Source organism: Penicillium chrysogenum, assembly GCF_028827035.1.
Source record: "Penicillium chrysogenum strain IBT 35668 chromosome Unknown utg000004l_segment0_segment0, whole genome shotgun sequence".
Taxonomy (NCBI): Eukaryota; Fungi; Ascomycota; class Eurotiomycetes; order Eurotiales; family Aspergillaceae; genus Penicillium; species Penicillium chrysogenum.
The window spans coordinates 306-28112 of record NW_026622752.1 but is presented as its reverse complement, the minus strand read 5'-3'; the positions used below and the strand labels follow the sequence as shown (position 1 = coordinate 28112).

Genomic DNA, 27807 nt, shown 5'->3' with positions numbered 1-27807 from the left:
GAGAAACTCGACTGACCAGATGTCGCACAGGATGCATGCGCTGTCGCGTCCGTAGGCGAAAATGTATGTTCTTTTTCTGGATCTAGAACATTCAAGTCTAATATTTATTCAGGCGATGAAGGCAAACCGTGGTGTCGGAACTGCATTGACCGGAACTTCCAATGCCAATATGGTCCACAATTGACCTTTTTGACGAAGAATGCACGCACTATTCAAGCGTCAGATACCGAGACACCATCTACCAGCTATGAAGCTATTCGGGTAGGGTTTCCGGTGATAATCGCAGGGTAGAGACCTAATCCATATATATATAGTTTGTCACCGAAGAGAACGCGAACACAGAAGATTTCAACCGAACCGAGGATCATCCACTGGAAGAAGCATTTTCTCGGATTGATACGACTCCACAACCACAACAAGCCGACCCCATCACGTTTAGCGACGCCAGAGATGAAGATGAGCCATTCTGGTCAGAGCCCGCCCCCCATGCCGTGGCCGAACAGAATTACACGATCCTCAATGACAATGATGAATCGGCAGTCGCCGGATTGTTGGCTCTCGGTATGAACGGTCCCGATCTGGGGCTGTCGAACTTGGTAGTTCCATCACCAGCGAGAGCCACTTTGGAGACTCCAACGATACCTTCAAATGTTTCGCATCAATTAACCTTCAGCCCGCAAACTATACAACAACCACCCGAGTCAAGTCTCGAGACACTTTCGCCCACCGAAACACAAGCCTTGCTACGACATTATCGCTATGAGGTAGCCTCTTGGGTGAGCTATTTGAAACCACCACGGACTGCACCACGCTGACTGCAGTAGTTGGACATTTGTGATCTTGGTCAATCATTTGGAATCCAGGGTCTTCAGCTTGCAATGGTCTCGTCACCTATCTGGAACTCCATCCTTGACCTATCCGAGACTTCTTTCCGCCAGCTTGATCCACATAAGCCACCCGAAGACAGGTGCAAGTCATTCCTTCGGCACGCCGACTCGGATATGCAGGTTGACATTACACGTGTCGCACTGTTGAAAGTTATAAATCAGGTGAAATATTGTATCTCGGATATCAAAACCACGTGGAACCCTGAAAGACAGTGCGATCTTGACCTCATGGGGGCTCTAAGTTCCCACGCGGTGGGCAGAGATATCAATTCCGCGATCTATTGGCTCTTTTTCAGGCTTGGTATGAATTCTAAAACAACATAGGTAGTTTCGATCACTATTCACTGACTTGTTCGCGCACCACAGATCTCGCGACAGCGTTAGCGACCGATAGCGATATGCGCATGCAGCTTCCCCCGTCATTTCCGTATTTCACACAAGTAGATCTCGTGGCTGACCCGTTTGAGATGGTTTTCTTCTACGCCTATCGCCCGCTATGGCTATGCGCGAGAGCGATCCAATTTGTGCACAATGAAGAGGTTCCTCCCGATCGACCTCCATTCCATATATGGGTGCAGTTGGTCGAGGAATTGCAACAATGGTATCGAGAGCGACCACGGGAGTTTGAGCCCATGCTGGAAATAGAGATGGATGATCAGTTAGCTGGGCCAGAAAGAAGTTTCCCCGTTATTCTCTTTGCCAACGGAGCGAGCTTGTTCGGCAACCAGCTATACCATACGGCCATGTTGATCTTGTTACACAATCGACCTCGCACTGCACGCATCACCGACTTCCGCTCCGTTGCCATGTCACCGCTGTGGCACACGCAGCGGATATGCAGTATTGCTCTCCACAATGATCGTCGGGAGTGCTGGGATCCATGTCTATTGGCATCCTTTCTGCTGGCAGCTCGCCGGATGACACATGAGTCACAACAACACGAGGTTGTGCGTGGGTTAGAACGCATTCATACTGTGACAGGATGGGACGTAAAAAACTGCTCGCATAGTCTGCGAGTCGAGTGGTGCCTTCTTGACGAGACATAGTAAAGGAAGATCATTCAAGTTGATACGGATGCTCACCCTGTTACGGGAAACCGAGGCCTATCCATAGTCCGGTCTGGGCGTGAGACCTGATACCCCCAGGCTAGTTCCAAGTCGCGGATGCGCCAACAAGCGCCCCAACCAGTCTCGGCTTCGATATGGCGAATCAGTTCGACTATAATCCTGTGTTCAGATACATGGCTGAACAGCCGTCCGGCAATCCATAGCGGCTGGATGGCGTTGTTCAAGCATCCGTGGTGTGGGTTGGCGAGCGAAATTCCACAAATACGCCTCGCATGCCATAATGCAGAGATTGCGGGTGTTGGCTGTAGTTTGATAGATTTGGGCATCAAGTTGAGCAGCAAAATGCATGCCGTGTGGTATAGTTGGTTCGAGGATATAGCCGCCCATTGTAGGAAAAGGATATTGGGGAATGGTTTGGTTGTTGTCGTGTTGATTGGTAATAGCTCCGGTGGTCGGTTGTCAAGCCAATTCTGCAAATCGCCCCAGAGCCGCAGCCAACGGCGATTGAAGGCCTCCCCAGCGCAGTCATTCTGAACGGCTAGCTCCACAAACTGAGTACGATCAGCCACCAGCTCGCAGGATCTCGCACACAGGTATACCGCGTAGTTGGCGTGCATGTCCGGGGACTGCGCAGCCTTGAAGAGCTGCGCAGCATCATCTTCATGACATCCAGGTGCGAGCCATTTGCTAGGCCGAAGAAGAGTGCTCTGTGTCCCATCAGAGATCAACGCACCACATAGGTCTAGTTATTCCAAATCAGTGATATCCCTTTCATTCGACCTCCAATATGGATCCTCACCCATGCGCGCGTAGCACCAAAATACTGCTTGTAGAAGGCCCTCACTGAACCCATTCATTTGGAAAGCGTCAAAAAGTGCTGCACACCCCTCCAGATGACGGTGCCAATCCTGCGCACGCGCAGACATCATCTCGAGACAGCAGAGAAGTACGCAGGCGGCCACAACTTTAGGGTCACGCATTTGCAGCAGTGGGCTCAGCAGGCGAATGGCTTCCTGGTAAAGCTCCAAGCTGTCAAATGAGTCTTGAATTCCCTCCTTCCTTTCCATTTGTCGGGCGGATATCGCGAGGATGGCATTCAGCAGGGCAGGGAATGATCGGGCCAGCGCAGGAATCTGCACTCGAAAGGTACATTGCGAATCGAACATATCGAGCTGCGGTCGGCCATCAGCGATTATTGAGAATACCACCAGCAATGCCACTTACCCATGGTGCCACCTGCCCGACATAGTTCTTCAAGTACTCGATGCGACGGGGATTTGACAGCACAGGACGCGTTGATGTCTGCCCCCTGTCGCGCAATTGTGTGCCGTCTTGTTCCTGGGTATCTGGGCTCGGCGCGCGGGTCGGGGCTGCAGACTGAGCGAGATTGAAAAGCATGCATCGTAGCTCCTCCTGGGAAGCTAAGAAGCCTGGATCATGGGAGAATCCATCACCCCAGCTGTTAGCTCCCAATGGAGACGCAAATGCAGCATCGGTGGAATTGGACGGAGTCGCTTCGGGTTGGGACCAGTCGTTCATGGCGTAATTGGAGACATGCGATGGCTTTCCCAGTTCACCGGGGTTGTGATCCAATTACGGAACCATGGAGTGTATGTTGAACTGTAAATATGTGATCGAGAAAATGCAAAGAATATCCAAAAGAGTTGGAAGTTGCAAAGTTGAAGTGGGGAGATTGGGGTTCGGGAGACATCGCCACTTTCACTTCTTTGACACTCGGCCACTTCGGACGTTTTTTGAGCTTTTTTCAGTTAACTATGTTAGTTGCATGGTTTGCTCTATCTTCTCTCGATATCGACGAAGCACGGAGTATGGAATTCAGAATCCCTGATGTTCAACAGTGCCCATCGATCGACATTGCACCTCGAACACAACATAAGATGCACTCCATACAGCTCAAATCAGCAGTCACATCCTGATCCTCGCTATGGAGTACTCCGCACGTGTGCAGGGAGAAGATTACTGCAAAAGAAGGGGTGAGCTTTCAGCGCTGTTAGCTGTAACCCCTGGCCCTTGCAGAGGAGACAGACGCAAGGGATAGAGAAAAGACAGATGGCATCTCCTTGCAGGAAGGGTCGACCTGCTACACCATATGGAGTACTTTGAACACTGTCGAGCATCCCATACCTTCAGATATCTGTGCTTGTATCTGCGTCATGTACGGTCTCAAGCAGTTGTCGCTTCTAAGCTTGATGCTTCTCTCTGTATCGGCAGCGAAGGACCCAAAAAGAACAATTGTGCGGATCTTCGTCCTCAGGTCCACGCCTTATTGCTAACATGGCCATGCAGGTGGGTATCGAAACAGCAGAAAAGAGCCGTGGTATCGATGTGCCATTGAATGATTGCCATCCCATCGAGGAAGAGTGAGATTGGTTTCTAGCCACCATGTTTTGGCTGAGACTAACGCGTCATAGGGACGTCCTTACTGTGTCTTTGAAAAAGCCATGTCGTCTCTTCACGTAAGTCTAATGCCAATCCAGCCAGTGGACTCTCACTAACTGTAGTACAGCGGCCCTGAATGCACCGGACACAACACATTCTTGAGTCCTGGCGAGCACTCTTCCAAGGACCCAATTCCGGCCATCGAGTCCATATTTTGCCAGTCATCATTTTGAGGGAATACAAGGGTCAAAGTGGGGGTTGAGAGTTGTGCAGGCATTGTGTCTGGCTTGAATTGGTATATAGTATCAAATCAAGCATTTGCATTGCTGAATATTGTTTACTTCGCTTTTCCACTCTCCTAGTTTACACGGAACTAAACAAGATTGGCTCGATAGAGCAAAGACTCCAGCAGTGCTCAGCCTCGCAACAATCGAAAACAAATTTTCCTTACCACATCTATAACGAAACATCCTGCTCATCGACAACCAACACCTTGATGCTACCATTTCGAGTATCAGCGCAAAGGTGGAGCGCATCTTGGGCCTTTTCAAGAGGGAAACGATGCGATACAAGTTTCTTCAGGTCCAAGATGCCACCACTTAGGCAGGCGACTGCTGGCGGCCAGGTGTCACGGTAACGGTTGATGAATCGGAGATCAATCTAGCAGAGTCAGCCAAAGATATTCAATATTCACTCCATCAGGACACTAATGCAACTGACCTCGGCGAGAGAAATATGCATAAAAGGTAAGTTGTTCATGATCGCCTTTCCTACACCAATCACCATGACGGTGCCTCCCCGCCGTGCAGTGTATGCAGCAGTGCATACACTGCTTTCCACACCGGTACACTCAAGTATGGTCTCCGGAGCAAAATATTCGCCAGACCCGAAGAGAGCACGAATGGCCTCTGCATTACCTTGCGAATCCTTTGTACGGTCCACCTCATAGGTAATGCAGGAAGGGACAAATTCTTTCGCAAACGCCAGTCGAGCCGGTTCGAGATCCGTCACCACGATAGGGTGTGCGCCCGAGGCACGTGCTGCAGCTAAGGCGATTAAACCAATTGGGCCTGCACCGCATACAACTACACCGCGGCCCAACGAAAGACCAGCCGACTTGACGCCGTGCATCACCACCGAAAGAGGCTCGAGAAGTGCGCCTTCAGCGAAAGTGACATTGTCGGGTAGCTTATGCAGCCATTTCGCAGGGTGGTTCTTGTAACGCTGCATGGTACCTTCATAAGGGTAAACACCGGCAAACTGGACATTGTCGCACAGGTTATAACGGCCCTCATCACAGAGGAAACAGTGTTCGCAGGGAACACCAGGTTCGACGGCCACTCGGTCACCTATCAAAGTATCAGCTCAAAAACTCCAAACTCAAATGAATCATGTCTACCTGGCTTCAAATGGTTGACCCCTTCGCCGCATTGCAGAACGATACCCGAGGCTTCATGGCCAATGGTGCAGTCACCTTCAAACACCAATGATCCAATGCGCCCGGTCTTCCAGAAATGAAGATCCGACCCGCAAATTCCAGTTGCTTTGATATGAACCAGTGCCTCGCCTGGTTTGGGGGCGTAAACAGGCGTGTTGACAGATTTCAACTTGTGGTCGGCCGTTATCTGCAATGAGGGATTGGGATGGGAGACTTTGAGGGGAACCCGATCGCCTGCCGTTTTCACCACCTGCTGGCCGTTTGGCTGATCGAGAAGTACCGGAGCCATTGTGTGTTTTCTGTGCAGTACAAAAGTGGGCAAGTTCCATTCTTTAAAGCCGATGTGGGAGCCCAATAAGTACTTGATCTAGTAAGTTGTGGCTCAAATTACCTATTTTGGTGTGGATGGAGTTGCCAACTCGCGGAGGTGGGGGTCGACCCTTTGGGGAAGATCGCCCGATTAGGAAATATTAAGCATCACCACTTACAATATTTCAATGAGCTTTCCCTCCAGCTTTGGGCATTTGGACATTCTTTATTGCTCATCTCTATATGGTTTCTACAATGTCAGTCGAAGTTCAACAGAACGGCGTCAATGGCGTCCACAGCTCTGCAATGCCTCTAGTCCACAAGCTGTCCAAGGACCATGACTTGGTATTGAAGACCTTTCGGTTATTGATTGCAGATCTCTGCCAGCAATTCAATGGCGGACACCCCGGGTATGTTCCTCGCAACAGAATCTTAATTTGAGCACAAGCTGATCGTGTGCCAGTGGTGCTATCGGTATGGCTGCGATTGGTGTAGCGCTTTGGAGATATGTTATGCGTTATGCACCCCACACTCCGGGATTCTTCAACAGGGATCGCTTCGTCTTGTCAAACGGTTAGTTCTGCATATATATTTCTAAATTTGTATATCTCTAGGGATGTATGCTGAAAATAACCTTCTACAGGCCACACTTGCCTCTTCCAATACTCTTTTCTGCATCTTACAGGCTACAAGGCCATGACCTTCGAACAACTCAAATCATACCACTCCGATCGTGTCGATGCGTTATGCCCCGGACATCCGGAGATTGAGCACGAGGGAATTGAAGTGACAACCGGACCATTGGGTCAGGGTATTGCGAATGCTGTAGGCTTGGCCATGGCGACGAAGAATCTCGCTGCGACCTACAACCGCCCGGGATTTAATGTGGTAGACAACCATACTTGGTGTATGATTGGCGATGCTTGTTTGCAAGAGGGTGTTGGTCTCGAGGCGATCTCACTGGCCGGACATTTCCGTCTAAACAACCTCACCGTCATCTACGACAACAACCAGATCACTTGTGACGGATCAGTTGACCTTACCAACACCGAGGATGTGAACGCAAAGATGCGCGCTTGTGGCTGGGATGTGATCGAGGTGGCAGACGGCTGCTTTGATATTGAGGCCATTGTTAGTGCATTGGAGCAAGCTCGCTCATCGAAGCAAAAGCCCACCTTCATTAATATCAAGACGGTCATTGGTCTGCACAGCAGCGTTGCGGGAACTGCTGTTGCTCATGGCGCTGCTTTTGGCGCCCAGAGTATCCGTGATATGAAGACTGCCTACGGCTTCAACCCGGAGGAGCATTTTGTCATTGGCGAATCTGTGCGCCAGTTCTTCCAGGGGATTCCTGAGCGTGGAGAGCAGTGGGTTCAAGAGTGGGATCAGCTGGTAAACGACTACGCTGTCCAGCACCCAGATTTAGCGGCCGAGTTCAAGGCCCGCGTGCGTGGCGAGCTTCCACCCGACTGGGAGGAGCACATCCCAACCGCCTTCCCTGATAAACCCACTGCCACCCGTGCCTCATCTGGCTTAGTGTTCAACCCAATCGCCAAAGACATCAATTCCTTCATGGTTGGTACTGCGGATCTCTCGCCATCCGTAAACATGATCTGGCCTGGCAAGGTCGACTTCCAGCATGTGAGTTAGAACAACTGATAGTACAATAACTAGGGACATGCTAACTATATCACTAGCCCGAACTCCGCACAACGTGTGGTATCAATGGCAATTACTCTGGTCGCTATATTCATTATGGTGTCCGTGAGCATGCCATGGCTGCCATCTCCAACGGTCTGGCAGCTTACTCCCCGAACACCATCATTCCGGTCACGTCGACGTTCTTTATGTTCTACCTGTATGCTGCACCCGCAGTCCGAATGGGTGCGTTGCAGCACCTTCAAATCATCCACGTCGCCACTCACGACTCCATTGGTATGGGCGAGGATGGACCGACCCACCAGCCTATTGAACTGGCCAACCTGTATCGCGCGATGCCAAACCTCCTATACATCCGTCCTGGTGATAGCGAGGAGACGGCTGGTGCATGGATTGCTGCGATTGGTGCCAAGCAGACCCCAAGTATCATTTCTACCTCTCGTCAGGCTTTGCCCCAACTCGCCCAGACGCGTCGTGGTGGTGTAGCCCTTGGCGCATACGTCCTATCTGAAGCTGAATCGGCTGCTGTGACTTTGATCGGGGTTGGAGCTGAACTTTCATTCGCATTGGAGGTTGCTAAGCAACTAAAGGTGCAGAAAGATATCACCGCGCGCGTGGTCAGCTTCCCCTGCCAGCGCCTGTTTGAGAAACAGTCACTCGATTACAAGCGTGCCACGCTGCAGCGCCACCGGGGCATACCAGCTGTAGTGATTGAGCCCTACGCGCCTAATGGCTGGGAACGGTACGCAGATGCGGGCATCAGCGTGACACGCTTTGGTCAAAGTCTACCGGGTAAGGCGGCATACAAGTTCTTCGGATATGAGATTGCTACATTGACAACCAAGGTAGCGAGCTATCTGGAACGGGTCCACGAAGACGAGCTGCTCCGTGGCGAATTTGTTGACCTGTGAGCATGAGGTCTGATAGGGATGCGCCGGGTATGGGATTGAAATTTTATATTTACTTTAGATTTGTACAAATTCTCACTTATTTCTTGCTCTGGGATTCGATGATATATACATTCCGCATAACTCCTTTTTAACGGTAAACGAACCAACAAGGGGAGAGGTAAGTCAAGCTAAGGTTGGGGGATATAGTGTTCATTGTTTATACAGAACATTTCTTTCTTTCTTTTTTTTCCCATTTTCTACGTTCAAGTTCTGTTGGCCTTTCGATCTGATATTTACCAGGTGACCCCGACCGTCCGACCGTTTGAACTTCATACCTTCCTGCTGACTTTACCCCTCAACTTAGCTCAATTAAAAAATAAAAGATAACCTAGAGATGATCCAGAGATGTGACCTTTTCGCGTGGGCAAGGGAAAGCGGTACAGTGCGACTGGTCATGAAGCGACTATGCAAAAGGAAGTATAACAGTCATAAGATCGACTGATCTACAACATTATACAACATAGGTAGTTATGCAATTGAGTAATAATTCCGAACAAAATGCATACAGCGAATAAACGGTGACGATAACATTTTAGGATTTCGGATAGAGCGAAAACAAGGGAATTCCAAGTAAATATTAGGATGTCACTGGAAAAATAATGAAATATACTATCATGAACAACCTTGGAAGTTTCTAGTGTTTCCCCTAAGAGTGCTAAAAGTCACAAAAACTAGAAAATCAGAACATCAGAACATCTGATCTTCTGTTAAACGTGTTGGCCAATAATAGTCAGCTCACGGCCCACGACGCGGGGGGGCCATTTAGGGCTTTTTGATCGACAGAGAAGCAGACCGCGCAGAATTGTGACCTGCAGCATGTGCGATGAAAGGAGTTTCTGAGAGGTTTAAAGAAAAGGAAATATAGGAATAAAATGAAATGGGAAAAAAGTTATAAACTCGTAGACTCGCTCAAGTCATACCCAGCTTTCTATTTTCATCAATATGGCGCGCTCTCTACTCCTCGTTGCCCTAAGTCTGGGTGCCGCGGCGATGCCCGCTGCGTCGGGTATGAGCAACATCAAAAATATTGTGGTGTTAGTCCAGGAGAATTTGTCCTTCGACCACTTGGCTGGCGGTCTTGACTATGATTCTAGCATTGATGGCCCGCAGAATCCTCAATACTGTAATCCTGCCAATGTTTCCTCCCCCTCCGAGCAGGTCTGCGCCAACCCAGATGCGAAGAACATCGCATCGGACGATCCCAACCACAGCATCGCCGGTGGTAACATGCAGGTGTTTGGGACCTACCACCCCCTTGCAGGAGCCAAGTCCACCATGGAGGGTTTCATTAGTGAGCAGCGTGCCTCGTACCCAAAGGATGACCTAGACCGGGCAGCCGAGGCGATCAATTACTTCACCCCAGAGCATATCCCCGTCTTCGACACCATCGCTCAGAACTTTGTCTTGTTCGATCGGTGGTTTGCTGCTGTCCCCGGTCCTACCAACCCCAACCGTGCCTACTTGACCTCTGGCACTTCGCATGGCCATGGCCACAATGACGATGATTTCCTCAACTCTGCGCTGCCACAAAAATCAATTTTCGAGCAGCTATCAGAGAAGGGAATCACTTGGAAGAACTATGAGAACTCGACCCAGTCAAAACCCTCATTTTTGCCCGATGCTATGTTCTATGAATGGACCGCGAAGAATGGCAAAGAGAACGTCGTTCCGATTTCCCAGTTCTATAGTGATGCCAAAGCTGGGGCGTTGCCACAATTCACTTGGATCAACCCCGAGTGCTGCTCCTTTATGTCAATGCATCCTCCGTCCCCAATCAATATGGGCGAGAACTTCGTCAAGAGCATCTACGAGGCTGTACGCAACTCGCCGCAGTGGAATGAGACCCTCTTCATTCTGACCTGGGATGAACATGGTGGCTTCGCTGACCACGTTTCGCCCCCAACTGATGTTCCTGCTGGCGACAGCCTGACCTATACGGAGACCGCTCGGGACGGTGAGCCATACACTTTCCACTTTGATCGCCTGGGAATTCGTGTTCCTACAGTGTTGATCTCTCCCTGGGTCTCCAAGGGCTTGGTCCAGCATAAGCCTAGCGATGGGAATGAGTTCACGCATACTTCGATCCTCAAATTCGTTTCTGAGCTCTGGGGACTAGATAGTCTATCCCCGCGCGTGGACTGGTCGCCTTCCTTCGGGAACCTGGTCACGAACAGCTTCCGAAGTGATACTCCAGAGAAGTTGCCGGACGCGGCGGACTTTTAGATCCCAAATCTCTTGAATAGTCGCAGTCCGGAACTCCTAGCTCAATTGGATTCAATGATAATGATAATGAAAATATAATACCCACACTTGGTCACGAATATATTGGTGAAATGACGCACCCACTCTTCTACAACTTAAGATATTTCAGAAAACTCGTTAACTAACATAGAGTAAGTAACTTGGACTTGATACTGGGCTGAGAGCAGGACATCCCGGGGCCACCCGTGCCCCTGGCACCTTCCCGGAATCACCCGATTACATAAACAAACCTCAAGATCTCGTCCACCTGCTCACCTGGGCAGGTGCATAACCTCTCAAATCATCTATAAAATGTGAATCTGACCAGCCAAGGTATGACAAGGCAGATACGGAGCCTCTATGAACATGAAAAACATGTTTGAACCGGTTTCCCGAATCAACAAAGTACCGAGACAAAACGCTCGATGACCATAACCTCATAACCTCAGGTTATCACAAGATCCGGTTTGTCAAAGATTGACGAACATGAACTTCCTCGACTATGATAGAGTGGATTCCCAACACGTAACGGCAGGAGATCATCCTGTCTAGCTTGATGAATAAACTTGGGTTAATTCTGTTGGCTGGAATGTTGCTAAATCTCTCTCCGCACATCGTTTGAAGAGGCATGACACTGTATACTGCATATTGTCCCATCCACCGATCATATCTTATCAAAGACATGCTATTCTGACAGTTATGTCACTCGGTAGCATCGGACGAGCTTGATGCCTGCAAAGACTGCTAAATTGCGTCCATACATGACACCCCTGTATCCTGATTGGATCTACCCAGCCACGAAGCTTCATCCATCAGGGAAAGCTGACTCTCCTGTGGTTCTTATCCCTGCCAATGACGGCGAGTCGGACACCTGTTATCGACATGGAATTCTCCGAGCCCACCAGCTCTGCTATGCAGTGTTCCCGATCAACATTCCATTTCCCGTTTTATCTGCAGAGCGGGGCGGTTCGTGCACGTACACAGCGAGTCAAGCCTAAAGGCCATTGTCATGACTCTCGGATTATTTCCGGGGCAGATCCCGCACCCGATCGGCGACCTCGAGTTGCAGCAGATCGCAACGCTCTTCTTAATGTGTCGACAACCAGTGAAGAACGACAGAGAAGAAACACCTGGTTGAGGGTGTCTAGCATCAGATGAAGGCTTAGGAAACTGAGGAATCACAGCAGTACGGTCTGTTTGGGCGTGACTTATGAAACTGACCATATCAGACATGTAGGGGTTCAACATCACATTGCTGGGACCCCGGCCTACCTGGATTCCAGGTATGTGCTTTTGCCCTATCTTCCTGGCACGCCGATTGGATGGATCCTTGCCTTGTCAAGGAGATTTATTTCATCATGTGCCTAGCTTCCATTAGCTTATTTCCTTTTCCCAGGCCAATCCTGCCTTTCTTTTTCAAACGACCGCATTGAACATAAACCTTTTTCAAAGGAGGGTCTCCCCGTGGCTTCCGCTCGCAAACCTGTTGTACTTCCATCTAGCCCTCACACCTGTGGTCACAGTCGTGAGGTATTTTGCACCATGGAGCCTAAGGAGTATCCTCCCAGTTTCACCAGCCGCAGTACATCCTTCATACCATTCGACCAAGAGTCCGACAGCAGAATCATTCTAGACGATGAGAAGTTGCCGCCGGTCGATGGAGGAGTTCAAGCATGGTTGTTCCTTATGGCTTCTGCAATGCTCGAAGCTCTAGTTTGGGGTACGTGGTCATTGGTTCTTCAGTCAAAGATTGTTGTTGAGCCTAACATGCGAGCAGGTTATGCCTTCGCCTTCGGTATATTTCAAGACTATTATAGTACACACAAGCCTTTTGAAGGATCTGAAAACATTGCAGTTATCGGTACTTGTGCGATGGTTAGTCAGGAAATCCAAGGTCGCCCTGCTCTCGCTAACACAACATAAAGGGTCTCGCATACCTGATTGCCCCGTTGGCAATCGTTTTGATGATTTTAGTGCCTAAAATTGCTCGCTGGGTGTCTACCATAGGCGTCGTTATCATGTGTTTGTCTTTGGCACTGAGTTCCTTTTCCACCAACGTCATGCATCTTATTTTGTCGCAAGGAATTGGCTTTGGAATTGGCGGATGTTTTGCCTACACTCCCACCATCCTATTCATGTCGGAGTGGTTCGAGAAACGAAAAGGGCTTGCCTTTGGTATTGTCTGGGTGAGTTATAAAGAATCCTCTACACTACAGACTCATTATGACAAGCCAAACTGATAATTATCATTAGGGCGGATCCGGGCTGTCCGGGATAATCTTCCCACTTGCCATCCAGTGGCTTTTGAACCAGTATGGTATTGAAGCCACGCTTCAAATATCATCAGTGGCATTGTTCATTCTTGCTGTGCCTTTTCTCTACTTTCATCGACCGAGGCTGCATACGACAGAAATCGCGTATCACCGTCTGAATTTTCGTTTCTTGTACAACAAAGTCTTCATAATTTACCAGCTGGGCAACACTCTGGAAGCAATCGGATTCTTCCTGCCGACCATCTACCTTCCGACATACGCGCGCAGCCTAGGCGCGAGCGACTACATGGCGTCTCTCACAGTAATCCTCGTCAATTTGTTCACAGTCTTTGGATCTGTCATCATGGGATTCCTTTCCGACCGATATCACATCACCACCTGCATCATGATGTCGACTGTCGGTACCGTTATCTCGGTCTTTTTTGTTTGGGGTTTCGCTGCCACTATCCCCCCTTTATATGTCTTTTGTATTGCCTATGGTCTGCTCGCGGGTGGGTTCTCCTCCACATGGGCGGGGGTCTCCCACGAGGTCCAGAAGGCCAATCCATTGGCAGATGCCACTGTCATTTTCCCATTCATGGAAACAGGGCGCGGAATAGGCAATGTGGCAAGTGGTCCCCTAAGTGAGGCTCTGCTCAAGGCAGACAACTGGCGAGGCCATGCATTGGGTGCATATGGAACTGGATACGGGACACTAGTCGTTTGCACCGGTGCAACTGCATTGATCGGTGGCTTCTCTGTTATGGCCCGGTATTTAAAGTGGATATAAAAAGTTGTGGCGACATACCTAGGTACAATCATGGCCTGTGAGCCGATGATGTTGTGATTCAGGGATGTTCCGTGAAAACTGAGGACACCTGTCTTAAATGATCATTCAAAAGAGGAGAAAAAGGATAAAAAATGCATGATTTCTAGAATGGCTTGATATATATATAAAAAAAATGATGTTACATAAGGGTACTGTGAACATCCATGGATGGCAGCAACCATGCCCAGGTGTGCAGACACCTCGCGCTAAACAAATCACATATACAAGTTATCGAACATTGATAACTGTGCCGTATTACTTGGCGACCCAGCCCCAGACCCTTGAGTACCATGGCTTGGGGGCATCGACTTCCTTTTCGTAGTGCAAGCGACCCGTGTCAATATCGGCATCGGCGGCACGGATAAATGACGGACGGAAAATTATCTTGTGCCCGAGGTAGAGCACTACGAAAACGATGGGGCAGATGTAGGCAACGAAGAAGTCGGTCACTCGGAAATGAGGGATGAAAGAAGTGAAACCCTGGGTGAGGGCGATCAGAATGTTGAAGAAGAGGCCGTACCAAGCGAGATATGGTTGCAAGATGGCCTTGTATGGAAGGGTGTCACGAGAAATGCCGCGGTTGGCCAATACACGCATGAACGCGATGTGGCACGCATTGATCGAGGCCCAGGTCACAAAGCCCGCAACACTAGAAAGGTTCACGAGCCAAGTAAAGACTTGTCCGGCGTCATTGGAAACGTTCATGAAACCCAACAAACCAAACAGAGCGGTGAATGTGACACTGACATAGGGAACACCGTGCTTGGTCACCCAACCGAAACAGGCCGGGGCGAATCCTTCATGTGCCAATCCAGTCAGGACTCGACTGCCGCTATACACATTGGAGTTTGCAGCTGATAAGACCACGGACAAGAGCACAGCATTGATCAAGCTTGGAAGGACCTTAACTCCGGCCAAATCGGCGGCGATAACCATAGGCGAGGACGATGCGTTGGTCTCCGCAGTGGTGAGGCGGTTGTTGGTATAGGGGACCACCAGCCCGATGAAGAAGATCGTCAAGACAAAGAAGAGAAGAATTCGAACAAATGTCTTGCGGATAGCCGATGGAACTGTCTTTTGTGGGTTTTCGGTTTCTCCAGCCGCCACACCGACAAGCTCTGTGCCTTGGTAGGAAAATCCGGCTTGGATAAGCACCGCCCAGAAGCCGACGAACTTGCCTACAGACACTGGTAAGTCGGGACTGTATGAGGCAAAAGCACCCGGCGTGCTCCAGTAGCGGAAACCCAGGTATCCCTGCTGCCCCACCCCGACATCGATGCAAATGGCGAAAATGATGAAGCCAATGACAGTGGCCACTTTGATAGTTGAGAACCAAAACTCGACTTCACCGTAGAAATTGACCGGGAGAAAGTTCATAGCCGTGATTAACACCCAAAATACTCCGATGAAAATGGCAATATTTAGGCTAGAATCCCAATATTGGATGATGGTACCGGTGGCGGTTAATTCGACAGCAAACGTGGAGGCCCAGTTGAACCAATAGATCCAACCCATGGAAAATCCGAGGCTTGGGTCGATCAGCCGGGCTGCATATGAGGTGAAGGCACCAGGGATTGGGATGTAGGTTGCAACTTCGCCCAAGGAGCTCATGACCGAATAGACAATGGAGCCGACGAAGATATAGGCGATCAAGGCGCCAGCTGGACCGGATTCGGCGATGGCTGTGCCGCTGGAAATGAAGAGTCCTGCGGAGGTTAGATTTCGGGTTTCGTCGAGCTGGAGAATTGAGGGCAAGAAAATATACCTGTGCCGATAGTTCCACCTGCGACAGAACTGTGTTAGAATCTCCGGTACCAAATTTGATCAGAGAAAGCCAAAGACTTACCAATCGCAATCATCTGCAGGTGCCTGCTTTTCAGCTTGCGCTTCAGTTCCTTATTGTTGGAGGTGTCACCATGATTCTGCTCGGCATCAGGCTCCTTGGTATCTTGAAAGACATTATCCGACTCTGCAGAGACTGCATTTGCAGAGGTTTTGGTATCATCGTGGACGGAGGCATCGGGAGAGACCATTTCGGAAATGGCAGGGCCACCACGGCTCCAATTGAAATTGAATAAGACGAGCTGAGGTTACAGCATTCAAATGATATCAGAGAGAGTAAAGAGAATTTTCTGCAAAGGCTTGGACTGGGTGGGGTTCCGAGCAGACATGTGGAGTAAAAAAGTCTTAAATGGTTTAGGTAAGACCACTCGGAAGCCCTGGAGCCCTGGAGGGAAGGACGGGGAGAGTTTGCTATCAAGTTCATATGTTGTACCTATTTAACATATATGCAGGTACATAGGTAGTTACCTACCTAGGTATGTAGGTATATTCATCATATGTTCGATATGTGGACAACTACATGGAGAGTACAATGGACATCTCCAAGTTACTTAATAAAACATTTGAAAAACTCCAAAAACTGCTACTCCTGAGAATATATATACACTTACACTGAGCCTTGGATGTATACTATACCTATTTTTGCATCCTGGTATATGTAGGTCACGTACGGAGTACTCCGTACTTCCATCGACAATAAACCTGCATCTCGGGAGAACCTCGGAAGATTTAAAGTTTGCATACTCAGAAATCAGGCAACAAGGCCAAAATAGTCACGCGATCTGGTGCCTGAAATACCAGGCCACATAAAGCATGGAAAATCCCAACTCTCAAGTTGACATCCACGGATCAACCTTGGAAGGTTCCAAGGTTGGAATTGATGTGTTATTGTAAGCAAAATAATGGAAATTCCTGAAAAAGCCGTGTTTCATACAGTACTACCACATACGCACTTCACCTGACTAAGATATCCACGCAGATTCGTACTTCTATCAGAATGGCCTGGTCCCTAAAGTACCTGCTTCGGGGGGGAGGGTCAGATCAGATTCGGGCCTTAGAACGCTCATGTTTCATCTCCCTCTTCTTTGGGCCAGCAAATCCAAATATGTATGCCCCAATCTTGCGCATTTGAATCTCCTCCGCACCTTCCGTGATTCGATACCGACGGAAATGACGATATATGTGTTCAAAGGGGTAGTGGCGAGAGTATCCATCACCCCCGTGAATCTGACCCGTCAGCCATGTCGCAACAATCAGCCGGTGTGGACATTACCTGAATCGCTCGGTCGGCAGCTTGACAGCATAATCGATTTGCCCAGAAGTTACACATGGCCACCTGGTCGGAGAGACGGCCCTCAATTTCAACCCACGGCACGCGCTGAGCCTTGGACGACTGACACTCCGCCACGATACGATCCATCTCCCAACTTGTCTTCAATATGAACAGTCGCAACATCTCCACCTGTGTCATCAACTCGACCACTGGGAATTGAATAGCCTGATTATCAGCCAGTGATTTCCCCTCTCCCCATATCTTCCGCGCCCGTGCGCGCTCGATGCTTCGGTCCAGGCAGTATCTTGCAGCCCCGCAGGAGCTGGCTGCTTGACGAATTCTATTCTCGTGCACGAATGTTTGGGCGATGGCTAGCCCCTGGTCGATCGATCCCAAAACCGCCGATTCAGGCACCCATACACTATTCAGTTCTACCGTTGCGTGGTCGGTCGGCATGTTCAGCGTCCACTCGTAACTGACGATGCGAACCCCTCTCGTGTCACGCGGAACTAAGAATGCAGTAATGCCTTGTGCTGATCCGGCCTTGCCAGAAGTACGCGCAAAGATGAGAAAGTGGGTACAGTGATGCGCTCCTGTCTGCCACTTCTTTGCCCCCTTGATTTCAAACCCTCCCCGAGTTGGACGGGCGGTAGTAGACATGAATGTTGCATCACTCCCGTGGTCGGGTTCAGTAAGACCGAATGTTGTCCGGAACTCCCCTCGCAGACGTGCAGGGATCAAGGTATTCCTTTGTTGTTCATTGCCAAAATGATGGAGCATCAAAACATCCGGGAAGTTCCCAACGATACAATACTCATTTTGTAAATCATTCGCCAGCCCCAAACCACCACCGTACACAGCATTCGAGGACAAGTGATAGCGAATGGCGGACATCCATAAGTTCACGTCCGGATGTGACTGGCCCCCATAGACTCGGGGGAGGGCGAATCGGTAAAGACCCGAGGAATCAGCCAGAGTGCGCGCCTCACCTACCGAGTATCAGTTCCGCTCGTTCTTAATTTTTGTTCAACGGACCTAATAGCTCTTCCCATTCCTTTCGTGGATTCCCATTGTTTTCCCAGTCGGTCCGTTCATACTCACGACGGTGGTCGAAGAAGCGGTTATTGTCATTGGAATGCTGCAGTGGGAGAATAGTTGAGTGGATAAATGAATCTATAGACTCTAAATGAGTTTTGAGATCTGCTGGCAAGTCGAAATTCATTTTCATGTTAGCAATAACTCATGTATTGCTGTACATGCAACTCAGTCTAGATGTACAGATATATATTGGGCTGTTTCCCCGCATTCGGACCTCGGCGACTATGCATCCCATTTTAATACCCGAGTATGCATTAATGCATCTCTAAATCTCTAATTTAGTGACAGAAGACTTCTATATTTGACTCCGAGGAAATCAGAAAATCCCGGGGGAAAGGCCCCTAATGTTGTTAGACAGGTATGGAAGCGGTGGGGGCTGAAATTTCATTCCCTCGATTTCAGCGCCTCTCGCCCCCTACCCTGCACCTGGGCATGAGTGACGGCTTACCAAATTCAAAGGATCAACCTTGGAAATACGAGTTGCTTCATACATATGTGATAAGACAATATAAATGGATACCGAAGGGTCCCTATTTTACGGCCATGTTGTGTTCTAACCTTTACGTCTAGGCATACGGAGTAATGATCTCGACACCTTCTAAAGTACCCAGGTATAGATGTCTCAGGGACTTTTGAACAATGGCGTTGTCTGTGGGGGCCCTTTCCCCCCCCGACACCTCGGCTATTCCCAAATGGGAGACCCTGGAACTTCACCAGGCATGTCTATCCTCTACATATGTATATGTCTACCTCCCTCTGAAGGGCAAAAGAAACGAAGTCAAGTACCAACTGGGAACGAGAGGCGAAAATTAGTCTTGGAACTACGGAGTATATGCCACTATGGTTATTATTCTCGTGATTCTTCAGTTTCAACGCTTTGTCCATGAAGGTTCCACCGAGGCCCCGTGCAAGGGCACGGGGATTAAAAGTGATTAATCCGAACCTCTTAGAAGGAGTGAAATTGATGATCCTAAGCTCTAGACACATTATTCAGACAACATGACCTACCCTCCATATGATCCGTCATTTCTATTGGCACGGATGTGCTGTCATAGGTTGCAGAAGATATTCCACGCCCCAGATGTTCTTGCTTCGCTTCCTTTCCCCATCCACAAGTGGACTCCGTACGACGCTCGAGGTTACCGACAGTATGGATTCCAATCATCGTCCGGTATCCATTTTTCAGCCGAGTGGGATTGTGTCCTTCTTGACAGGTGTGTGGGGCAACAATCCCAAAATAAAAAGGGACGGAGCACTGGAAAATCAGCATTTGCATCTTTCCTTGTCGACGTGTTTCTCCTCTCTCTTTGAATCCAGGGACCATGGATTGGTGGAATGCCATTATCGCACAGCCCATAGTGGCACTCGGGGTGATCGGAGTGACCTATGGGGTGTGGTTGGCAACATATCGGTTATGGCTCTCACCACTCGCCCATTTTCCCGGGCCAAAACTGGCTGCTCTGACAATGTGGTATGAGTTCTATTACGATTCATTCCTAGAAGGCCAATACACCTTCCGAATTGCTGAGATGCATCGCAAATACGGCCCAATTGTGAGAATTAGTCCCTTTGAACTGCACATCGACGACCCAGAGTACTATGAAATCTTATACTCTCGAGACAAACCGAGGAACAAATCCTTACATTTGACTGGTATGTTTGGGGCACCGGCCTCGGCTTTCGGCTCAGTCGATCACCGCCGCCATCGGATACGTCGACAACCTATGAACCCATTCTTCTCCCAGCAGCGAATTCGACAGTTGGAGCCCATGCTTCGGAAAATGATCAATAAGCTGTGCAAAGGAATGCGAGACTGGAAGGAGAGACAAACACCGCTGCATGTTTATCATGCGTTTAATGCGTACACGACAGACGTGGTTGTGGAGTATTCGATGGGTGAATCATTCCATTATTTGGAGGACCCTGATTTCACACCGCAGTGGTCAAAGACGATCGAAGCAATTGTGCAAGTTGGCGTTCAATTTAAACAGTTTCGCTGGGTGTTCAGCTTGTTCGAACTGTTTCCACGGTGGCTAGTCGTGAGTATCAACCCTCACATCGGCCCGGTAATTGACCAAAAACTGGAAAGTTTGCGACTGGCGAAAACGGTCATCGATAGCCAAACTGCCGAGGGGAACCCTGCAGATGATAAGGTTAATGTGCCGAAAGGTACATTGTTTCATGCGCTGCTAGACAGCAAGCTTCCCCCGGAGGAGAAGGCCCCTGATCGCTTGAGTCAAGAGGTTTTCACCGTCATCTCGGCCGGAGGAGAAACAACTGCGAAGAATTTGACGACACTCACCTTCCATCTACTAAACAACCCAGACAAACTACAAAGGCTACGGGACGAGCTCAACCGACTCGACCCCGATGGAACCGCAAGTTTGGTAGAGTACGAAGCCATGCCGTACCTTGTGAGTTGATCATTCGCAAAATCCAGATCTATGGAGTACCAAGACATCTGACAATATAGTAGACATCTGTGATGCTGGAAGGCCTAAGGTATGTAAAGCCTTTCTGTTTTTACCTCCCCCTGGCACGACTTTACAATTTCCTTACTTGACCCTCATGAAGAATCACCAACGCTGTGGCAACACGGCTTCAACGAAGCTGCCCAGATCAAGTCATGATATACAAGGACTGGATCATTCCTCCTGGGGTACGATATCTGCACCCCCCCTTTTTGTGTTTGCCTAGGCCTTCTTTTGACAAAGTACATCAGACACCTGTGGGGATGACCAGCATATTTATGCACCACAACGAAGATATTTTCCCAAACTCGCAAAGCTTCATTCCGGAGCGATGGATGGACCCAGAGCAGAGAAAAAAGCTCGAGAAATACCTGGTTGCTTTTAGTAAGGGATCAAGACAGTGTATCGGGATTCCGTATGTGATTATTCTTCAGTTGTTTCGTTTTAGTCCACATGGTCTACTAACATCTGTTGACCAGCCTCGCGCGGGCGGAGATTCTTTTAGCCATCGCCACCATTTTCCGGGAATTTGATATGGAGCTATACGAGACTACAGTAGATGACGTTCAAATTGTGCGAGACATGTTCAATGGTCTCCCGCGAAAAGGAAGTCAGGGAGTTCGCGTTGTGATCAAGGACTGCAATGGACACCCTCGGCAGAGTGCAACCTCATAAAGGGCCTTTTGACTTTGTCCTCTATTAGTGAATGAATGCTTGTGCTTATAAGCGGGCTCCACGAAGAAGTAACTCTGCTAGCGGTGCTGATTATAACAGATGTCACCCAAATTCCCAAAACATTCCAATGGGCTTTTCTCATCTGGGGCTGGTTTGGCGGATATTAGGCGCAAACCCGGGATATAAGCGGCTCACGGTCTCAACGTAGATAATACATACATATCATGGGCATCTTGACCTGAAGGTCAACGCACGGGGTTCTACACGACAGGAATCCAAAAAGGAAAGTAGATATGTCTGTCCTTGAATTATACTTGATATATCTTTTGCCTTTCTATAATCGATTGACATTTCCAGTGTTGGTAACCCAGCCGCTCTCTGGCCAGGGGCTTAGTTGGGCTTTCAACCCCTTACTTTGCATTCTCCACCCCTCGACAGTTGGTACCAGAATGCTCCGTAATCAGTGGATTTCAGGATGGGGAGGTAAAATATGACATCCAAGGGAAAAAAAAAGCAAAAGAAAGCATCGGGCCCAAACTGTCATGCCGGAAAATTCTCAGCTCCTAGGATGACTTTAATTCTCCGAACTTGGATGTGGCCTGGGCCCAACGTGAACTGCGATCTTCCAAATCTGAGTTATCTACCCCGTATTAAGGTAGTCTATGTCTAATTATTGAATATAGGTCAGACATTTGGCTCAGTGACGTCAAGTCCGCCTCCAATACCTACAACGGAGGCAGTATAGGGTAATATCTATGATCAACCGGCTGACTTTAGGCATCGTAGGTGAGATGGCCTGTTGTTTGAGACTATGTCCGTAATATTTTCTATTTGATCTCAGAAGCAGGCCATCAACATTTCATCCGATCTCTTCGACTCGGGCCCAAGGGCTGTTGAAGCTGTCTCAATCTCTTGGCCCTCCATAAAAAGGAGTCCAAGTTTCAGATGCGGCGCGATGTGAGACAATATTCACCTTTATCGTATCACAACAGATCTGCTCGCTCATACATTGGTCTCATTTGAGCATGGTGTAACATCTTCCATGAATATTGATGCACCTCGTACCAGGACTCTGGGGTCAGCCTTCAATTCATGGATGCGATGGAGATACCCTTAAACTTCTGTCTGCATGTTCGCATGTCTATACACATGCTGTGAAAGGGCTAGGTTGTTATGACCTGAGAACTTGTCACACCTGAGGATTGGGCATGGAAAGTTTGGGAGTGTCCAACGAATCACCATGGAGGGTGTTCAAGAATGTTGTGGATCATGTTCCAAGGGAGAGGTATACAGGCGCGGTGATACCAACCCACGCGCTTTAATTTTGAATAGAGCCATCTTTCCTCGAGTCTGAAGACTGTTTCGATGAGGTGATGGAGAATGAAAGAAATTGATTCCTATATTGCATCGGATTTCAGTGGAGCGAGAACGAGGTACATATTTGCCCTTGGTAGCTTCCTATCTATCGATGGTCTATCTCTGCAATTGTCGACCGCCATAGGGGATCTTGTTTCGTGTTTCGTGTTTCTACTTTTTCTTTCCCCTTTTATTCCTCACAATGCATACAACGCACAATTATCGGCACTCTCGACGGTCTGCTTGTGATCGTTGCCGCGGGCAAAAGTTGCGGTGTGAGCGCGATCATTTGAACGGCATGTCTTGTGAGAGATGCCTGAAAGCCCAAGAAATATGTACTACCAGTATGAACCAGCCTGCACCGATCATATTACCCTCAAACCATGGTCAGAATCTACTTGCCCGAGAAGACCACCAGAGCGAAAGATTCAATCAACGGCATGGATCAATGTCTGTCCTTCACAAATCATCCGCTCCCAGAGTGAAGAAGATCCATGATCCCTTTCCAAACTCGGGGAGGCTCAATATGCAAGACCACTACTGGGGAGGAGGCGGGTCAATGCCAGCTCTTCCCGGAGGTAGCTTATATTTGCCCTCAGCCGACATTGGGTTTAATATGCCCTTGGATTTTGGGAATATCATATCTCCTGCTGAGCAATGGTGTAATCCTCATTTGAATTGGTCCACCGATGCCTATAACCTAGTAAGTTGGGACTAAAGACACACAGCAGTCATCTACTGACTATCAACCACTATAGCCTCCTGCTAGGGTGCCGTCAAATCAAGTGTATCCTTGCGAGGCAAATTCTTGCTTTCCCTTTACTTTTACCAGTGGTGCTCCACCAGGCGCCAGCCAAGCCACCGAAATGGCAATTTCCGAGCCTTTTCAAAATAGGTGCTTCAACTATGGCGATAGCGAATTGCCCTTTGCAATAAAGGACCGCCCAGATCCTGCGTGGGATCACCCAGATATTGCAACTATAAACAAGCCTCCCTCGGCGACAACAAGCCAAGAGGGTCTGCCCTCTACGAACGGCATCTGCAAGAGTCTGCTAAGATTGAAGATGGGACTTGTAGAGGATCTGGAGCTATTTGAGACCGGATCGATGCTCCTGGAATCCTCATCCATTTTCTACGGAAGTTCTAATTTATCAATTGAAACACTCGACCTTCCAATATACCGTCTCCTTAATCACTCCTCTTGGCTTTTGGAAATTGTTCGATCGTCGTGTGGTACGGAAGAGAGCTTGGATGTTACATCTACACAACGATTTGGATCGGAGAGCAGCGGATACGACGACCCTTTGTTTATCCCCCCAGACGCTGGCAATAGCTTGGATGAAGATGTTGCCACAGTATCCCCGCATGATTCCGGATATCATACCACAACGACATCTCCGGATGGAACGACAACTCCCACAATCCCGAAATGTGACATAGCACTGTGGCTTGGGATATTGGAGGCACATTGCTCACTTGTTCGAATATATCGCGCTGTCTTCATGCGGTTGTACCAGCTGTTTCTCATCATTCCTCCCACTGATGCAGCTACGATTCTGCTATTACCAAAGGTGCGGTTCGGGCAGTTTTCTTTGGATGGAAATCTCATTGCTCAAGTGCAATCATTGGTTGATTTCAGCTCTACAATGATGGGAAAGCTTGACCGGGCCCTTAAATTGCGGTCAGGCCCGGCCCAACCGCAAGAGGATCGAGAGTTCGATTCATCTGATACAGTCCAGGAAGATTGGTCAAGCTCAATCCGCGACATTGTGCTGGCACAAGAACAGGATCCTTGTGAAATGTCTTTGATGGAAATAATGGAGTGTTTGCGGCAACTTGTTAAAGACCCAGTGGTTGCTTAATATGGTCCTTTATGATCTTCAATATTCAAAAGGCTTTACTTGTTCCTGTTTGCTTTCATGACCTGGCGTAGTTTAAACAAAAATCGCAAAGCAACAAGCAAGAAGAAGAGCAAATCACCTAAAAACCAGATAAGAAATATCACCGAACCGGGTAAGCAAAGGCTGATGTACGGTTCCTCCCTGCGAAGCAAAGACCTATTGATCTCAGATGGGAATCACGCCGCGCTGGGTTCTTTTCAATACAAGGTCATGGCATTCACGGGTCATTGCAGTCGAATGAATAGCTGCGACATTCCTTGCATATTCGGACACCGAGTCCGAGTCCGATCTGGGTTTAGAACTCATAATCGATCCTGCTGGATGGAGTGATTATTCAACTACACCCTTAAAAGGGACCATTCGCCGCCTTACCACGGAGAGATACATCCCCAAAGGGACAAGGAAACAGATCTTCTCAACTGATTTCCAAATTTAAATCCCGCAGGATGGCTGTACCTGATTTCGAAGATGTTCCTGATCTTACTGGAACCTGGGTATTGGTACGTTCAGTTGATGACTTGCCTATCGCATGGGCTAACATGATGACTAGAACCGAAAGCTTTCAACCGATCCAGATGAACTTTTCGTCTTGGTAAGAGCAATAGTAAATTGATGTGCTGGCGTTTCTTTGCTAAGAAAAAAAATTAGCAAGGCGTACCTTGGGTTGTCCGAAAGGTCTTGCGACACGCCCGGCTTTCATTGCAAATCCACCAGACCACTTCACTATCCAAGGAAAACACATGCATGGGTGCAAGCTCCAAAAGTTCTGATTTGGCCGACAATCTGAAACCAGTCACAACTCTTCATATGACACAAACTGTCCACCCAGGGGGCTTTGACAGCGAAGGAAGTTACTCGGTCGACGGAAGTCGGCAAGACGTTTCGCTGCCTATCTTCGGAGATGTTCAGATGCAACTGCGATTTATTGACAGACCTGATATACTGGAAGATCCCATCCGCCAAATCCTGGAGGTGGCCAGCTTGAGCGACAAGGTCATTCAAGAATTGGCCCACAATGCTTCAAAGGGATGGGAAGCGGAAGTGATTTGGGGATTTGAAGAGCTCGAGGGAAAGAAATGTATGACACGGAACATTAGCACGACGAAGGACGAGAAGAAGGTGATTGCTAAGATGGTTTATGATGGACCAAATTAGTCAAATTAGTTCACCTACTGTCTATGTTGATAGTTTCGTTGGACGCAAATCGAATCTTTAAATACGCATATCACCACTACAAACGGCATTCTTAGCAACATCTCATGTCCTTAAGTGAACACCTAGTTCTGATTCTAATAAGATGGTTACTTTCTACTTGAGTTAGTCGCTAATAGCGAGCTCTCTCCGTCCAAAGCACAGCACACTAAGCAGTAACGATAACTGAAAGGAACAAAGATATAGACACCTGATACAACAACCATTTCCTAGACTATGACGTGACACGGAATTCCAACGGCCCATCAAAAGGTAGATTCTCTCAAATACTTGGGTACTGGGCCATGCTCCAAGCCAACTTATTACAGGCTTTCACTTCGTGGTCATATGGACGACGAGCTTCTTCCCCGAAACCCTTCCATTTCGCAGCATGTCTAACCCTTCCAAGATCCCTGCAAATTTGCCTGGAATGATTTGAGTTGGACAGGGTTTAAGCTTCCCATCGTCTATCAATTGTTGGAGTTCTAGGTACCACGACTGAGCCCAGACTCCAATCTCGGGTTGCGGTGGAATACCGTATGGGTCAGGGAGCTCCACACCTCGTCCGGAGATAGCACCTCCCATGACTAGTTCATGCTTGATTGTCTTGCGCGAGCAAAGACTTTCTTGATACTGCTCAAGTGCACAGTATCTTCCTCCAGTACGACCAATGGCTGCATGGCACAGCCGCAGAGTCTTGGCTTCCGCAAAGGGATCAAAGGCATAGCGCAGGGTGTTCCTTGTGGCCGCTCGAATATCCTCAGCACAGGTTGGAGAGTGGTAATCGAAGACAAGATCTGCCCCGTATGAAGTCACCAAGTCGCTGTTGTGGGGGAACATGTGGTGATTACCCGGTGGCCGCAGCTAAGCAATACGAATTAGTTGGGAATATAAAGCCACAGAAGGGAACTGGACTACTTACAGCTTCACCATCTGGATTGCAAGTAGGCCAATCGTGCTACTTCCGCCGTATACCAGGACATCCTCGGACTTGGATGCTGGGGTGTGTAATGTTCCGGGCAGCTGAAGTGACCAAAAAGGGCAACCCCGAGAGTGGCAATTGCGGTCCCCGAAAGGGAGGGTACAGCGACAAGGTCCATTCCTTTAGGAACATGGAAAGTAAGACCTGGTTCGGTTCTAATGTACTCGCAATATGATCCAGACATCGGATCTGACATATTTGAGCCCTGAACGGCACCAAAAGCCTTATCTCCAAGATGGAATCGTCCCTGCGCAGCAACCTCACTTCCTAGAGCAACCACCGTGCCTGAAAAGTCACACCCATCCCAGAGACCTGGGGTCGGGAACCTCAGTGGCATCTTATAATCACATGGATTAAGGGCCACAGCAGCAGTCTTCACCAACATTTGGTGGGGCCCAAGTTCTGGGATAGGCAGACCATGAGTGATTTGAAGAATACCACCTTCATGCTGAATGATCCCGGTCTGGTTTGAGGGTAATTGATCGTGAGATGCCATCTTGTTGTAAAATGAAAGCTAGTGGAATTGTACGTGTGAATTTGGGAAGGCTCGTTTATATAAAGTCCAGCGTACCTCCTCACCGTACAACGAAAAGAATAATAATCGCAAAAACACCAGAAAAAGCTAAAAAAACAAGGAGGGAAGAAAAGAAAAAAAAGAAATTAACAGAAACAGTGCCTTTCCTGGGCATGCCATGGCGGGTTTAAAATTGGCGATTCTAGTCAAAGTTGCAACCGCTGTCTTTTCTAAACATATACATTGGAACAATCACTCTCAGGGTCCCGATGAGAACGTAGGGCCTACTATTTACTGAGAATGCCAGCTGATTTACAGTTAATCTGAAGGGGTTATTCCAGCGCTATGAATCGTAACACCCTACAAATGCAAGATTAGCGCCGATACAGTTGGATATTACACCTTCTGCATATAATGTGCTGTGTCCCCTATGTTGTATTACAGGAGAGCAGTCCAATCTAGGCTGCATTCA

At 48.6% G+C, this 27807-nt stretch overlaps 13 protein-coding genes across 13 annotated transcripts; 8 read left to right on the top strand and 5 right to left on the bottom strand.

Moving 5' to 3' along the window:
* Positions 1-31: 31 nt before the first annotated feature.
* N7489_005900 (Zn(II)2Cys6 transcription factor domain-containing protein) lies at positions 32-1933 on the top strand (the record flags this gene model as incomplete). The annotated part of the gene is made up of 5 exons (XM_056711650.1): positions 32-47; positions 113-261; positions 315-776; positions 864-1188; positions 1254-1933. 5 exons carry the CDS (start codon positions 32-34, stop codon positions 1931-1933), a joined length of 1632 nt encoding a protein of 543 aa, XP_056565365.1.
* A 32-nt stretch (positions 1934-1965) lies between these two features.
* N7489_005899 (uncharacterized protein) lies at positions 1966-3493 on the bottom strand (the record flags this gene model as incomplete). Its single annotated transcript, XM_056711649.1, has 3 exons — positions 1966-2696; positions 2754-3126; positions 3179-3493. The coding sequence occupies 3 exons, from the start codon at positions 3491-3493 to the stop codon at positions 1966-1968; spliced, it is 1419 nt and encodes a 472-aa protein (XP_056565364.1).
* A 635-nt stretch (positions 3494-4128) lies between these two features.
* On the top strand, positions 4129-4587 carry N7489_005898 (uncharacterized protein; the record flags this gene model as incomplete). The annotated part of the gene is made up of 4 exons (XM_056711648.1): positions 4129-4209; positions 4262-4335; positions 4387-4431; positions 4482-4587. 4 exons carry the CDS (start codon positions 4129-4131, stop codon positions 4585-4587), a joined length of 306 nt encoding a protein of 101 aa, XP_056565363.1.
* A 223-nt stretch (positions 4588-4810) lies between these two features.
* Positions 4811-6081, bottom strand: N7489_005897 (NAD(P)-dependent alcohol dehydrogenase; the record flags this gene model as incomplete). The annotated part of the gene is made up of 3 exons (XM_056711647.1): positions 4811-5014; positions 5075-5703; positions 5754-6081. 3 exons carry the CDS (start codon positions 6079-6081, stop codon positions 4811-4813), a joined length of 1161 nt encoding a protein of 386 aa, XP_056565362.1.
* Positions 6082-6356: 275 nt separating this feature from the next.
* Positions 6357-8671, top strand: N7489_005896 (transketolase family protein; the record flags this gene model as incomplete). Its single annotated transcript, XM_056711646.1, has 4 exons — positions 6357-6511; positions 6565-6674; positions 6745-7742; positions 7799-8671. The coding sequence occupies 4 exons, from the start codon at positions 6357-6359 to the stop codon at positions 8669-8671; spliced, it is 2136 nt and encodes a 711-aa protein (XP_056565361.1).
* A 981-nt stretch (positions 8672-9652) lies between these two features.
* On the top strand, positions 9653-10933 carry N7489_005895 (putative phosphatidylglycerol specific phospholipase; the record flags this gene model as incomplete). The annotated part of the gene is made up of 1 exon (XM_056711645.1): positions 9653-10933. One exon carries the CDS (start codon positions 9653-9655, stop codon positions 10931-10933), a length of 1281 nt encoding a protein of 426 aa, XP_056565360.1.
* A 1560-nt stretch (positions 10934-12493) lies between these two features.
* Positions 12494-13993, top strand: N7489_005894 (uncharacterized protein; the record flags this gene model as incomplete). Its single annotated transcript, XM_056711644.1, has 3 exons — positions 12494-12826; positions 12877-13137; positions 13205-13993. The coding sequence occupies 3 exons, from the start codon at positions 12494-12496 to the stop codon at positions 13991-13993; spliced, it is 1383 nt and encodes a 460-aa protein (XP_056565359.1).
* Positions 13994-14287: 294 nt separating this feature from the next.
* Positions 14288-16065, bottom strand: N7489_005893 (uncharacterized protein; the record flags this gene model as incomplete). The annotated part of the gene is made up of 3 exons (XM_056711643.1): positions 14288-15738; positions 15798-15815; positions 15879-16065. 3 exons carry the CDS (start codon positions 16063-16065, stop codon positions 14288-14290), a joined length of 1656 nt encoding a protein of 551 aa, XP_056565358.1.
* Positions 16066-16915: 850 nt separating this feature from the next.
* On the bottom strand, positions 16916-18369 carry N7489_005892 (acyl-CoA dehydrogenase family protein; the record flags this gene model as incomplete). Its single annotated transcript, XM_056711642.1, has 3 exons — positions 16916-17101; positions 17148-18136; positions 18183-18369. The coding sequence occupies 3 exons, from the start codon at positions 18367-18369 to the stop codon at positions 16916-16918; spliced, it is 1362 nt and encodes a 453-aa protein (XP_056565357.1).
* A 1198-nt stretch (positions 18370-19567) lies between these two features.
* N7489_005891 (cytochrome P450) lies at positions 19568-21391 on the top strand (the record flags this gene model as incomplete). Its single annotated transcript, XM_056711641.1, has 5 exons — positions 19568-20659; positions 20722-20747; positions 20820-20904; positions 20968-21131; positions 21196-21391. 5 exons carry the CDS (start codon positions 19568-19570, stop codon positions 21389-21391), a joined length of 1563 nt encoding a protein of 520 aa, XP_056565356.1.
* Positions 21392-22949: 1558 nt separating this feature from the next.
* Positions 22950-24609, top strand: N7489_005890 (Zn(II)2Cys6 transcription factor domain-containing protein; the record flags this gene model as incomplete). Its single annotated transcript, XM_056711640.1, has 2 exons — positions 22950-23450; positions 23506-24609. 2 exons carry the CDS (start codon positions 22950-22952, stop codon positions 24607-24609), a joined length of 1605 nt encoding a protein of 534 aa, XP_056565355.1.
* Positions 24610-25094: 485 nt separating this feature from the next.
* Positions 25095-25803, top strand: N7489_005889 (uncharacterized protein; the record flags this gene model as incomplete). The annotated part of the gene is made up of 3 exons (XM_056711639.1): positions 25095-25148; positions 25199-25240; positions 25297-25803. The coding sequence occupies 3 exons, from the start codon at positions 25095-25097 to the stop codon at positions 25801-25803; spliced, it is 603 nt and encodes a 200-aa protein (XP_056565354.1).
* A 369-nt stretch (positions 25804-26172) lies between these two features.
* N7489_005888 (zinc-binding alcohol dehydrogenase family protein) lies at positions 26173-27317 on the bottom strand (the record flags this gene model as incomplete). Its single annotated transcript, XM_056711638.1, has 2 exons — positions 26173-26703; positions 26802-27317. The coding sequence occupies 2 exons, from the start codon at positions 27315-27317 to the stop codon at positions 26173-26175; spliced, it is 1047 nt and encodes a 348-aa protein (XP_056565353.1).
* Between the last annotated feature and the right edge of the window lie 490 nt (positions 27318-27807).